The sequence below is a fragment of the Oncorhynchus mykiss genome, chromosome 28 (genome assembly GCF_057628025.1).
Source record: "Oncorhynchus mykiss isolate SJ-2025 chromosome 28, ASM5762802v1, whole genome shotgun sequence".
Taxonomy (NCBI): Eukaryota; Metazoa; Chordata; class Actinopteri; order Salmoniformes; family Salmonidae; genus Oncorhynchus; species Oncorhynchus mykiss.
In genome coordinates this window covers 26,995,712-27,008,751 of record NC_143049.1, presented here as the reverse complement: position 1 = coordinate 27,008,751, position 13,040 = coordinate 26,995,712, and the positions used below count along the sequence as shown (strand labels likewise).

General features: G+C 43.6%; 1 protein-coding gene across 2 annotated transcripts in view; it reads left to right on the top strand.

The window, feature by feature from the left end:
• LOC110508193 (glypican-1) overlaps nt 1-5,987 on the top strand; it is a 144,835-nt gene extending 138,848 nt beyond the window's left edge. For both annotated transcript variants that reach the window (XM_036965987.2, XM_090224846.1), the window contains one exon: nt 2,024-5,987. In XM_036965987.2, coding sequence (XP_036821882.1) covers nt 2,024-2,232 — 209 coding nt within the window. In that variant the 3' untranslated portion in view covers nt 2,233-5,987. The remainder of the gene's footprint in view (nt 1-2,023) is intronic.
• Nucleotides 5,988-13,040: the final 7,053 nt, after the last annotated feature.

Genomic DNA, 13,040 nt, shown 5'->3' with positions numbered 1-13,040 from the left:
CTACACAAGTTAATTATGAAATGCTAGCGGCCATGGATTGTGTGCCATTCAGCGCTGTATAGGTCTCGACTGACAGCTGTTCTGAACTTGAGCACAGCGCACAACAAGAAGTTGCCCCCATCCCTCCCGCTAATTGGGCAACTTTTGCAAATGTTTTGTTGTCTGAGTGCAGGACATGCTGTAAATCACGGAGTCTCAATGTATTTTGAAAGATGAGACATTGAGGATTATAAAAAATACCTCTGTCGCACAAGCAAGCCAAACACCCGTGACTCCAAATAGCATTTCCATATCATAAAACTTGTGTAATATACAGTGGCAACATTTATGATCACTGTGTTTGATGTAGAGGTACAATATGACATGACGTCATACCCTGGGTTATTCTGAACAGAATGAGCCTGTTTGTTGTATTGTGAAGGAAATTAGCAGCGGACTACACATCGGAATTATGATCTGTTTCTCTGAATTGCTTTGTGAAAGCCGAACACTGCAGAATCGTATTTTATCATTTAGCTAGTTATGTTGGCAATAGAACAAGCTTTCAAATCATGCCCACCTGACCCAGATTACGATTTATAATGGACTGTTTTTGGATTGTGTAAATAACAGAAATTGTGTAAAGGCAGGGATGCAGGGCTGTGTTCCTAACAAAACAACTACAAGTGTGCTTGCTCCAGTTTCTCAACGGCACAGCTAGGATAGCTTAAGAAGCACGTTATAGTTGAAGACTATTCTTTGAGTCATAAAGGTGCATTGAAATTACTTAGAAATAGTGCACACTTTGGAGAGGTGTGTGGCCACTTGGAAACACCAGTTTGTCCTCTCCCTCAGACCCTTGTCATTTTTTTGCCTTACAGTACGTTGCACCTACCACACATTTTCCAGGAATTTCTGATCATGTTACTGAACGTATCCAGAGTATATTCAGATTTCCTTGTCAACAAATGAGGCGAATTACAGTAAATGTAAAATGCTCATCCCTCCCGAGTGGCGCAGTGGTAACTGTGCTACTAGAGATGCTGGGTTCGTCCTTGTCCCATCGCGCACTAGTAACTCCTGTGGCAGGCCGGGCACATTGCACGCTGACACGGTCACCAGGTGTACAGTGTTTCCTCCAACACATTGGTGCGGCTAGCTTCCGGGTTAAGTGGGCATTGTGTCAAGAAGCAGTGTGGCTTGGTTGGGTTGGGTTTCGGAGGACGCATGGCTTTCGACCTTCGCCTCTCCCGAGTCCGTACTGGAGTTGCAGCGATGAGACAAGACTGTAACTAGCATTTGGATACCACGAAATAGGGGTTAAAAATAAATTAAATAAAAGGTCAAATGTAAACTGCAGACTAAAGCAACATCTTGGCCTTGTACTGTTATAATCTCCACCCGGCACAGAAGAGGACTGGCCACCCCTCATAGCCTGGTTCCTCTCTAGGTTTCTTCCTAGGTTCCTGCCTTTCTAGGGACTTTTTCCTAGCCACCGTGCTTCTACATCTGCATTGTTTGGGGTTTTAGGCTGGGTTTGTGTATAGCATTTTGTGACATCGGCTGATGTAAAAAGGGCTTTATAAAGAAATTGGATTTGATTTGAGTGTAATGTGTTTGGATTCCGTCTTGTCAGGTTGACTGTTGTGTCCTCATCTTCAGTATAATAAGTTCCCCATAATCTCCAAATTGTTCCCTTTTAATTTCCACCATGGTTATTGATATGCTTTCCGTACTTCTGTAAGAAACATTTCAATGTAGCCCTATCCATATAGGTCAATACCCACAAGTATGGTGATAAAATAGGTGATAAAATAATATATTTTTAGAACAAAATGTAGAAATGCGCCGTTTTCACATGGACTAAGGTATGGCGCTGGATATAATGCATATGAGGTTGAAAAGTGGTAGAATTGCCCTGTAAGATTAACATTCTAACTTCCTTATTCTCTTCAACTTTGTTATAACTGGCATATAAGCCAGAGAAACTGTATTATTTTCTCAAAAAATGTATTTTTTTATTTTTCTCCGTCTTTGTCTTCAGGTGATGATGTCAGTGGTTCAGGAAGCGGGATGTGCACAGATGAAAACTGTCCCCGGGGCCCGCGCCTCATGGCCCCCAGCACAGACAGACCCAAAGTGTACGCCTACCCTCCGGAGAACAAGAAGGTTGTGAAAGCATCAGCTGACCACAACCTCCCATCCATCGCCCTCTACCTGCTCTCATTGGTTATGTTGCTGCTCCGGCGATAATTGATAGGGTATTCCACAAATCGAGACTGAGTTTGGGACAGGACGAGGGGTGGGAAGAGAAAAGAAGATGTTGTGGGGTTACTTACTTACTTTGCCAAAACAAAACAAAAATAACGAGAAAAAAACCCGAATGGACTTCCTTTTGGTCTCGGATAAGAACAAAAGTTGTAATGAGTATTATATTATTCAGAAATGTTTTGGTTCTGTTCTTGTCTTTTATTTTACGGTATACAGCACCACTAGAGCTCGTCTTTTCACATTTTTATTTTGTTTTCTGGTGTTTGGGTTCTCTGAGATATCTGTACCTAAGACATGTTAAGAGTCAATCTATAGACTATAGAGATATACAGGATGTTAGTGTTGGTTGACGCTGTGCTGTGTAAGGGGGACTCTTCAGTCATGCTGAGCCCAACGTTTGTATTCCTAATCATGTAAACAGCCTTTATGTCTGAGGAGATGATTTATTTATTAAAAACAGAGGAATATAATCCCCCCGGAGCGTCTTTGGGCTCCCCAATATTTATAGAAAAACGACTTCTACCCCAAACAAAATAAACTATTGATGAGTTTTCTGAAAGATAATCTGGTTTCGGTAAGACCCTAAAAACCTTAAACCAATAAACCCCCACATTACATGGCAACAGTGAGAAAATTAAAACGCTTCACATAAGCCGTTTTTTCCTCTGCTTGATAATATAAGGCAGTAATAATAGTCGTGATCATATTCACACAGACATGATCCCTCCACCCTTACTTCTGTCTTTCCCAGAGCAGATCTGTTTCTCTAGACTTTGGTGGCTCTATAGGACCAGATGGGGATTTTCATTTTATTTTTTGGGGGAGAAATTAGTGTTAGTGTGACCACAGTAGTCCTCTGTATTGACACGGTATTGTCAGAATATGGTAGTATATGGGCTGTGTGGGTGTGTACTGCCGTTTGTTCTGTCTCAGTGGAGGCCGGTGGGAGGAGCTTTAGGAGGACGGGCTGGAATCAATGGAACGGAGTCAAACAAGTGGTTTCCATATGTTTGATGCTGTTCCAATTATTCTATTCCAGCCACTGCAATGAGCCTGTCCTCCTATAGCTCCTTCCACCAGCCTATTCTGCTCTGTCTTCATATAATGGACCTTGGACGACATAATAATGTGTCTTTCTCTTGTTTCTCTTGTTAATGACTAAGATTTGATGGTACCTATGATGAATACTTTTGGACAGAGCCAGCCAGCTACAGTGGAGTGGTTTTTACATACTGCACTATAACCACTTGTTGTAAAGCAGACTGTGTACATGTGTCTGACCGACCGTTTCTCTGTTTGGACGGGTTGACTTAGGGATTGGAATTCTGTGATGATCACTCAAATAGCTTTTTCTCTCTCTCTCTCCTCTCATCTCATTCTCTTTCTTCTCACCTCCCACCTTCTTTCTCTCCCTTCTCACACAGTGCCTCTCTTCCCACTCCCTCTCTCAGTTCTCTCTGCCTCCCAGGCTATTTTTCATGGTATACTATTCATCTGTTATGAAGACCTGCAAATTGTTCTCCAATGCTTTTTTTTTTTGGCATTATGGCAATGACAGAGCTTCATCATACTGCAAAATGATAGGGATATTGTGGGAATGTTGTGGAAAGCCTTTGCTGATGAAAATCTTGCAGCCAGGGAGGAAGGATGTACTTCAACTTAGTTCAAATAATTGTCAAGGCTCTCAGTCTTAGACCACTGTGGGGGGGGGGGGGGGGGGGAGTGTGTGTGTGTGTGTGTGTGTGTGTGTGTGTGTGTGTGTGTGTGTGTGTGTGTGTGTGTGTGTGTGTGTGTGTGTGTGTGTGTGTGTGTGTGTGTGTGTGTGTGTGTGTGTGTGTGTACACGCACGCATGATAAAGAAGGTCTTCTTGGGCTTATTCAACAAGTTGGAAACCGATAGAAACATATTGTATAGAACTGATTCAATGCTTTATGCCACATGATATTAAAAACATTGTCTCTTGTACAGCAATATATTTCTATCTACAGACTGAATAGGCCCCCTTTGGGGCGAGTGGAGATGTTTTGATACGGTCTGCGCTCATCAATAGCCGACCTCGAAAGTGCAATCAATGAGGAGATTGGAGAGATTTATGACTCCAGAGACAAGGTCATACACTAGAACTGAGGTCTTCAGCCTATGACTGTGTACTAGAACTGAGGTCTTCAGCCTATGACTGTGCACTAGAACTGAGGTCTTCAGCCTATGACGGTGCACTAGAACTGAGGTCTTCAGCCTATGACGGTGCACTAGAACTGAGGTCTTCAGCCTATGACTGTGCACTAGAACTGAGGTAGGAAAGCAACACGTCCATTAGGCATGACCTTTTTGGTTTCTGAGGGAGGAAATTCGGGAGGACACACAGGAACTGACATGATCCCGTTCAGAACCATAGAGTTCAGAACACTCAAGTAGGAGGACTGCAATAGTTCTCAAAGCCGGTCCTGGCGGATCCCTTTGTATCCAGGTTTTCCTTCCAACCTTCACACAATTATATTCCATTGATCTGATATGCACTACATTATTCAATTGATAGATTGGGTGAAAAACCTACAAGAGTCCTCTTGGACTGGTTATGAACCTCTGTTAAATAGGTTACGTGTGAAAAGGCCAAGAAATATTGTGATACATTTTGTGACACAAGGTAGTGCTCTGATAAAGAGGGTACCACGTGAGCTTGTGTAGGGGTCCCTGGTTTTAAACTGCCGTATCTATCGGTGTGACTGCCCGCAGTAGCATTCCAATGCAAAGAGACAACTAACCACTTTTACTCACGACGACTTCACTCACTTTCAATGGACACGCTTCGCAATGCCACCGGACAAAATTTGCACAACCCCTCCCAACACCCTTACTCCCCCTCTTCTCTCCTCCCAACACCCTTACTCCCCCTCTTCTCTCCTCCTAACACCCTTACTCCCCCTCTTCTCTCCTCCCAACACCCTTACTCCCCTTCTTCTCTCTTCTCTCCTCCCAACACCCTTACTCCCCCTCTTCTCTCCTCCCAACACCCTTACTCCCCCTCTTCTCTCCTCCCAACACCCTTACTCCCCCTCTTCTCTCCTCCCAACACCCTTACTCCCCCTCTTCTCTCCTCCCAACACTCTCGCGCGCTATTCTGAATAGTTGAAAGTCCACTGCCTCTTATTAAACGTTGCACTTTTATGACGTAAGAGAACTAAGTATTCGATAGGATGGCAATCTGCACAAAGACAGAGATCACAAGATGGTGGATTGATAGGCGAGTCGACACTCCATATACGTCTACTGATTAGGATTATGCAGAGAGAGAAATAGCAATGTCAGATTTGGGATGAAATAATATTGAAATCTTTCAAACACGTTTTCTCTAGAATGCCTGGGGTTTTGCAGATGGGCGTGGTTTACAGTTATGGCCCTATTTTGTCCATTAACCCAGGCCAGCTCAATCAAGCACAGATAAAGTATTTGAAATTATTTCAAATATTATTTGAGCCTAGGTCTGATATAACCAGTGGCCCTGGACACTACTCTTTCCCCTTCACAAGTTGAATGTGGCAGGCATTTCCGAAAGGTGACGATTTGAAAGAAAACCATAGCAATTAAAAAATATGTATATTATTATTTTTTTTTACATTTGGAGATTTGTGTTTATGGTGATGGTAGATGCAAGAAGAAAGAGTTTTGAGTCAATATGTGTAATTTGCTGTTGTTTGTTCCTGGAACCTTGTGTCAATTATATACGTTGTAAGATTTTCAAGATGTCCTGTGTTATGTTAATTTTGTGGTGAATTTTTGTGTCAGTGATATTCTATGAATGCATGGATGAATGGACTTTATCGACCCCCAGAGGGGAAATTCCAAGACAAGAGGATGCCTTGACAAACCAACAGGAGATTCGTAGAGAGAAAAGCAGGGTTCACACACACACACACAAATCGATAAGCTTGTTAGTCAACAATACATTTTATTCTGGGCCTTTTTCCAAGGGAGAACACCAGCCTCACTCTTACCTACATTTTCCATATCATTACAAAACAGCTACTATACACATTTTTGACAGTAAACTGGATTGGAACGCTGTGTATGTTGCACTGCCTTGGGGTGGTAAACTAATAAAACTGATGCAGTCGGATTGAAATGCACTTTGCCATTTTGATAGTGCTTAAAGTCCTCACCCATTACACATGTTGACATCCATAATAAGGATACAGACATGTATTTTCTTGTTTGAGTTATGATTTATGCAAACTGCAACAGTTTGCGGGACTTGAACTTCCAGTTATTGCACTAGCGCTAGTTAGCAACTTCCTTCCAACTGCACACAGAGATATAAAATGGTATCCACAAGTTCATCTGACTCTGGGGAAGTAGTATGAGGGGCCAGCCCTTTCCACCAAATGTGGAGAGAGAGAGAGAAAGGAACACAGGTCAACACAACATCCGCTCGACTGCTGATGTCAGAGCTAACATCTGCCATAAGGTCTGTCTGGTCAACAGGGACCAGCCGCCAGCCGCTAGCTACACCATGTGTTAAGTGGTTTGTCTTGTCTGTTTGGATGGCTGGACAGTCCACTAGCTACTAGCTTTCAGTTCATCTCCCAGGGACGTTTTGGCACATTTTACTCATTGATGATGCTCTGGGAGACTGACAAGTTCTAGTTCATAGAACATTTCCTCTCTGGATTCCTCCGAGAACCAAAGAGAAGAAGAACCTGTGCTGTTACTCAGTGTATCTTTGAAATAACTTCATAGGAATACTGAGTACGTTTGATGAACAAATGTCTGAGTGTAACCTAACCAGCTCTCTCTCTCTCTCTCTCTCTCTCTCTCGCTCTCTCTCCTAGTGAGAACATGTCACTCCCAGGACAGAGCCACACTGACATAGTTTCATGTCACAACACCAAAGGAATTGGAAAGAGTCAGACAGACACCAGCTGTGTCTCATTCTGTGGTGTAAATCAATCATTGTAAATGCTTTACACTTTGGTTATTTTTGAGAGAACTAGTGTGTAACCCTGAACAGACCCATGGGTGCAAAATTGGTGTAACTTTCCACAAATTCCCAGGTTTTCCAGAAATCCCAGTTGGAAGATTCCCCAATCAGAAAGGAATAAGTTTAAAAAAAAAAGGTTTTCTGAAGGAGTTACCAGAACTTTGTAATCATGGACAAGAATAACTTATAAGAAGTATTCTGAAGCCTGCATAGATGATGTGATAGGAATACATGTGGGCTCAAACCAGATTCTGCCACACAACATGATTAACTGCAGGTTTGTTTATTAGAAAAATATTCAGTCAGGCCTACTGATCATAATACCTCCCCACTGATTCTGTCTAGCCATGTTTAACTGCATATTATGATGATTGGACATTTTGACAGGACTACGCATCCATAAACACACTGAGAACTTGTTCTCAACTGGCCAACCTGGTTAAATAAAATAAAAAAACACGCACACACATACATAAAATGCACAACTAAGGCAGGCAAATACACACACACACACCCCTCACCCTCTCACACACTCTGTTCTCTGTCGTGCTGAATTGACAACCTTGTTGACGCCTTGCCCTTTCGTTCAAAGCGCTTTTATGAGTGACTACTGACTCACCGCAGTGGTACAGACTTCATATCTGAAATATCAGCCCTCCAGGCCAAAACACTCATCAATAAAATCTTTATCTCTATCAGAGCATGTCTAGCGTCCTAGACATGCTCTGATAGACTCAAGTGTACTGGAACTCAAAGAGTGGATTATACCAGTGTACAAGAGGACGAAGGATTCTACCCTATTAAAGGAGATATTATGTTATGAAAAACAGGTCAACAAGGTCAATAATTGTTCCATTGTAAACATAATTGTTTCGGAACAGGTGCATGGGGGTAAGGCTACAGCTGTGACCTACAGTATTTCAGATGATAAATCATACCATCATATTGCCAATTCTCTGATCAGTTTAACTTTTTTTAAATCATTATACATAACATTACATGAGCAGGGGGGACCTGACCTGAGATCAGCACTTCTACTTTCAGTAGCTCTGTGAATACATGCCCAGAACAATAACCTATATTGTTTGATATATACAGTGGGGCAAAAAAGTATTTAGTCAGCCACCAATTGTGCAAGTTCTCCCACTTAAAAAGATGAGAGAGGCCTGTACTTTTCATCATAGGTACACTTCAACTATGACAAACAAAATGAGAAAAAAAATCCAGAAAATCACATTGTAGGATTTTTAATGAATTTATTTACAAATTATGGTGGAAAATAAGTATTTGGTCACCTACAAACAAGCAAGATTTCTGGCTCTCACAGACCAGACTTCTTCTTTAAGAGGCTCCTCTGTCCTCCACTCGTTACCTGTATTAATGGCAACTGTTTGAACTTGTTATCAGTATAAAAGACACCTGTCCACAACCTCAAACAGTCACACTCCAAACTCCACTATGGCCAAGACCAAAGAGTTGTCAAAGGACACCAGAAACAAAATTGTAGACCTGCACCAGCCTGGGAAGACTGAATCTGCAATAGGTAAGCAGCTTGATTTGAAGAAATCAACTGTGGGAGCAATTATTAGGAAATGGAAAACATACAAGACCACTGATAATCTCTCTCGATCTGGGGCTCCACGCAAGATCTCACCCCGTGGGGTCAAAATGATCACAAGAACAGTGAGCAAAAATCCCAGAACCACACGGGGGGACCTAGTGAATGACCTGCAGAGAGCTGGGACCAAAGTAACAAAGCCTACCATCAGTAACACACTACGCCGCCAGGGACTCAAATCCTGCAGTGCCAGTCGTGTCCCCCTGCTTAAGCCAGTACATGTCCAGGCTCGTCTGAAGTTTGCTAGAGAGCATTTGGATGATCCAGAAGAAGATTGGGAGAATGTCATATGGTCAGTTTGGGGCTGTTTTTCTGCAATGGGACCAGGACGATTGGTCCGTGTAAAGGAAAGAATGAATGGGGCCGTGTATCTTGAGATTTTGAGTGAAAACCTCCTTCCATTAGCAAGGGCATTGAAGATGAAACGTGGCTTTGTCTTTCAGTATGACAATGATCCCAAACACACCACCCGGGCAACGAAGGAGTGGCTTCGTAAGAAGCATTTCAAGGTCCTGGAGTGGCCTAGCCAGCCTCCAGATCTCAACCCCATAGAAAATCTTTGGCGGGAGTTGAAAGTCCGTGTTGCCCAGCAACAGCCCCAAAACATCACTGCTCTAGAGGAGATCTGCATGGAGGAATGGGCCAAAATACCAGCAACAGTGTGTGAAAACCTTGTGAAGACTTACAGGAAACATTTGACCTCTGTCATTGCCAACAAAGGGTATATAACAAAGTATTGAGATAAACTTTTGTTATTGACCAAATACTTATTTTCCACCATAATTTGCAAATAAATTCATTAAAAATCCTCCAATGTGATTTTCTGGATTTTTTTTCTCATTTTCTCTGTCATTGTTGAAGTGTACCTATGATGAAAATGACAGGCCTCTCTCATCTTTTTAAGTGGAAGAACTTGCACAATTGGTGGCTGACTAAATGTTTTTTTCCCCACTGTAAATTATAAGCTACATTTATTGTTTCAGTCCTTCATTCACATCTGTCTTTGAGCGAGGATTACAGTGTAAACAAGCAGCCTTCAACTGTAATACAAGAAATGCATAGCTGACTGAAAAATCCCCTTAAAGCTGCAAACAGCAGTTAAGATGGCACCGAAGAGGATGGCTGACGTTTTACATGCCCGTAACCAACTGTGCTATTTGGTTCGTTTTTTTTGCATTGTTTGTAACTTTTTTTTAAAACTTATTTTGTACATTATGTTCCTGCTACCGTCTCTTATGACCAAAAATAACTTCTGGACATCAGAACTGGGGTTACACACCACGAACTGGAAGAAAATTATTCCTTTAAAGAGTCAGACGAGAAAGGTATACTGCTCTCCCAGGAACAGGCCCAGATCCCCGTCATTTGCGTGAAGTCAAGACGGAGGAAAAGAGAACGCAGTTCGGCTGCTTTTTGAGAATCCGTAGGTGAGTGAGTAAACTCCCACTGCCAACAATTCTACTTGCTAACATGCAATCATTGGAAAATACAATTGATGACCTACGATTACGAATATCCTACCAACGGGACATTAAGAACTGTAATATCTTATATTTTACAGAGTCACTGATAATATAGAGCTGGAGGGATTTTCAATGCACCGGCAGAACAGAAATGCTACGTCTGGTAAGAGGAGGGGGGGGGGGGGGGGGGTGTCTTTTTGTCAATAACAGCACCGAATGATAATAACAGCCGGTGCGCAATGTTTAATATTAAAGAAGTCTCAAGGTATTGCTCGCCTGAGGTTGAGTACCTTATGATAAGCTGTAGACCACAATATCTATCAAGAGAGTTCTCATCTACATTATTAGGCGTCTATTTACCACCACAGAACGATGCTGGCACTAAGACCGCACTCAACCAACTCTATGAGGCCATAAGCAAACAAGAAAGTGCTCACCCAAAAGCGGTGCTCCTAGTGGCCGGGGACTTTAATGCAGGCAAACTTAAATCAGTTTTACCAAATTTTTACCAGCATGTCACATCTGCAACCAGAGGAAAAACAACTGGACCAACTTTACTCCACACATAGCGATGCATACAAAGCTCTCCCCCTGCCCTCCATTTGGCAAATCTAACCATAATTATATCCTCCTGATTCCTGCTTACAAGCAAAAACTAAAGCAGTAAGTACCAGTGACTCGCTCAATATGAAAGTGGTCAGATGACGCGGATGCTACGCTACAGGACTGTATTTCTAGCACAGACTGGAATATGTTCCGGGATTCATTCAATGGCATTAAGGAGTATACCACCTCAGTCATCGTCTTCATCATTAAGTGCATTGACGATGTCATCCCCACAGTGACCGTACATACATATCCAAAACCAGAAGCCATGGATTACAGGCAACATCCGCATCGAGCTAAAGCCTAGAGCTGCCACTTTCAAGGAGCGGGACACTAATCCAGACGCCTATAAGAAATCCGTTATTCCCTCAGACGAACCATCAAACAAGCAATGGTCAATACAGGATTAAGATTGAATCCTAATACACCGGCTCTGACACTTGTCGGATGTGGCAGGGCTTGAAAACTATTACGGACTACAAAGGGAATCCCAGTTGCGAGCTGCCAAGTGACATGAGCCTACCAGACGAGCTAAATGCCTTTTATGCTCGCTTCGAGGCAAGCAACATTGAAGCATGCAATGAGAGCACAAGCTGTTCTGGATGACTGTGCGATAACGCTCTCAGTAGCCAATGTGATCAAGACCTTTAAACAGGTCAACATTCACAAACCCACGGGGCCAGATGGATTACCAGGACGTGTACTCAAAGCATGTGCGGACCAACTGGCAAGTGTCTTCATCGACAATTTCAACCTCTCCCTAACCAAGTCTGTAATACCTACATGTTTCAAGCAGACCACCATAGTCCCTTTGCCTAAGGAAGTGGAGGCAACCTGGCAAAATTGTTAACACCCCGTAGCACTCACATTGGTAGCCATGAGGTGCTTTGAAAGGCTGGTCATGGCTCACATCAACAGCATTTTCCGGAATACCCTAGGACCCACTCCAGTTGGCATACCGCCCCAACAGATCCACAGATGACGCAATCTCAATCGCACTCCACACTGCCCTTTCCCACCTGGACAAAAGGAACGCCTACGTGAGAATGCTGTTCATTGACTACAGCTCAGCATTCAACACCATAGTGCCCACTAAGCTAAGGACCCTGGGAATAAACACCTCCCTCTGCAACTGGATCCTGGACTTCCTGACGGGCCACCACCAGGTGCTAAGGGTAGGCAACAACCCGTCTGCCACGCTGACCCTCAACACTAGGGCCCCTCAGAGGTGGGTACTTAGTCCCCTCCTGTACTTCCTGTTCACCCACGACTGCTTGGCCAATCTCGACTCCAACACAATCATTAAGTTTGCCGACGACACAACAGCCTGATCACCAACAATTATGAGATAGCCTATAGGGAGGATGTCAGAGAACTGGCAGCGTGGTGCCAGGACAACAACCTCTCCCTCAATGTGAGCAAGACAAATGAGCTGATCGTGGACTACAAGAAAAGGCGGGCCGAACAGGCCCCCATTAACATCAACAGGGCTGTAGTGGAGCAGGTCTAGAGTTTCATGGTCCTTGGTGTCCACATCACCAACGCTCTATCATGGTCCAAACACACCAAGGCAGTCGTGAAGAGGGCACAACAAAACATTTTCCCCCTCAGGAGACTGAAAAGATTTGGCATGGGTCCCCAGATCCTCAAACAGTTACACAGCTGCACCATCGAGAGCATCCTGACGGGTTGCATCACCGCCTGGTATGGCAACTGCTCGGCATCTGACCAGAAGGTGCTACAAAGGGCAGTGCGTACGGCCCAGTACATCACTTGGGCCAAGCTTCCTGAAATCAAGGACCTATATAATAGGCGGTGTCAAAGGACAGCCCATAAAATTGTCAGACTCCAGTCACCAAAGTCATAGACTGTTTTCTCTGCTACCTCACAGGAAGCGGTACCAGAGTGCCAAGTCAAGGATCAAAAGGCTCCTTAACAGCTTCTATCCCCAAGCCATAAGACTGCTGAACAATTCATCAAGTGGCCACCAGACTATTACGTAAGACCCATTGGCTCCAGGTCATCTACAAGTCCATGCTAGGTAAAGCTCCGCCTTATCTCAGTTCACTGGTCACGATGGCAACACCCACCCGTAGCACGCGCTCCAGCAGGTGTATCTCACTGATC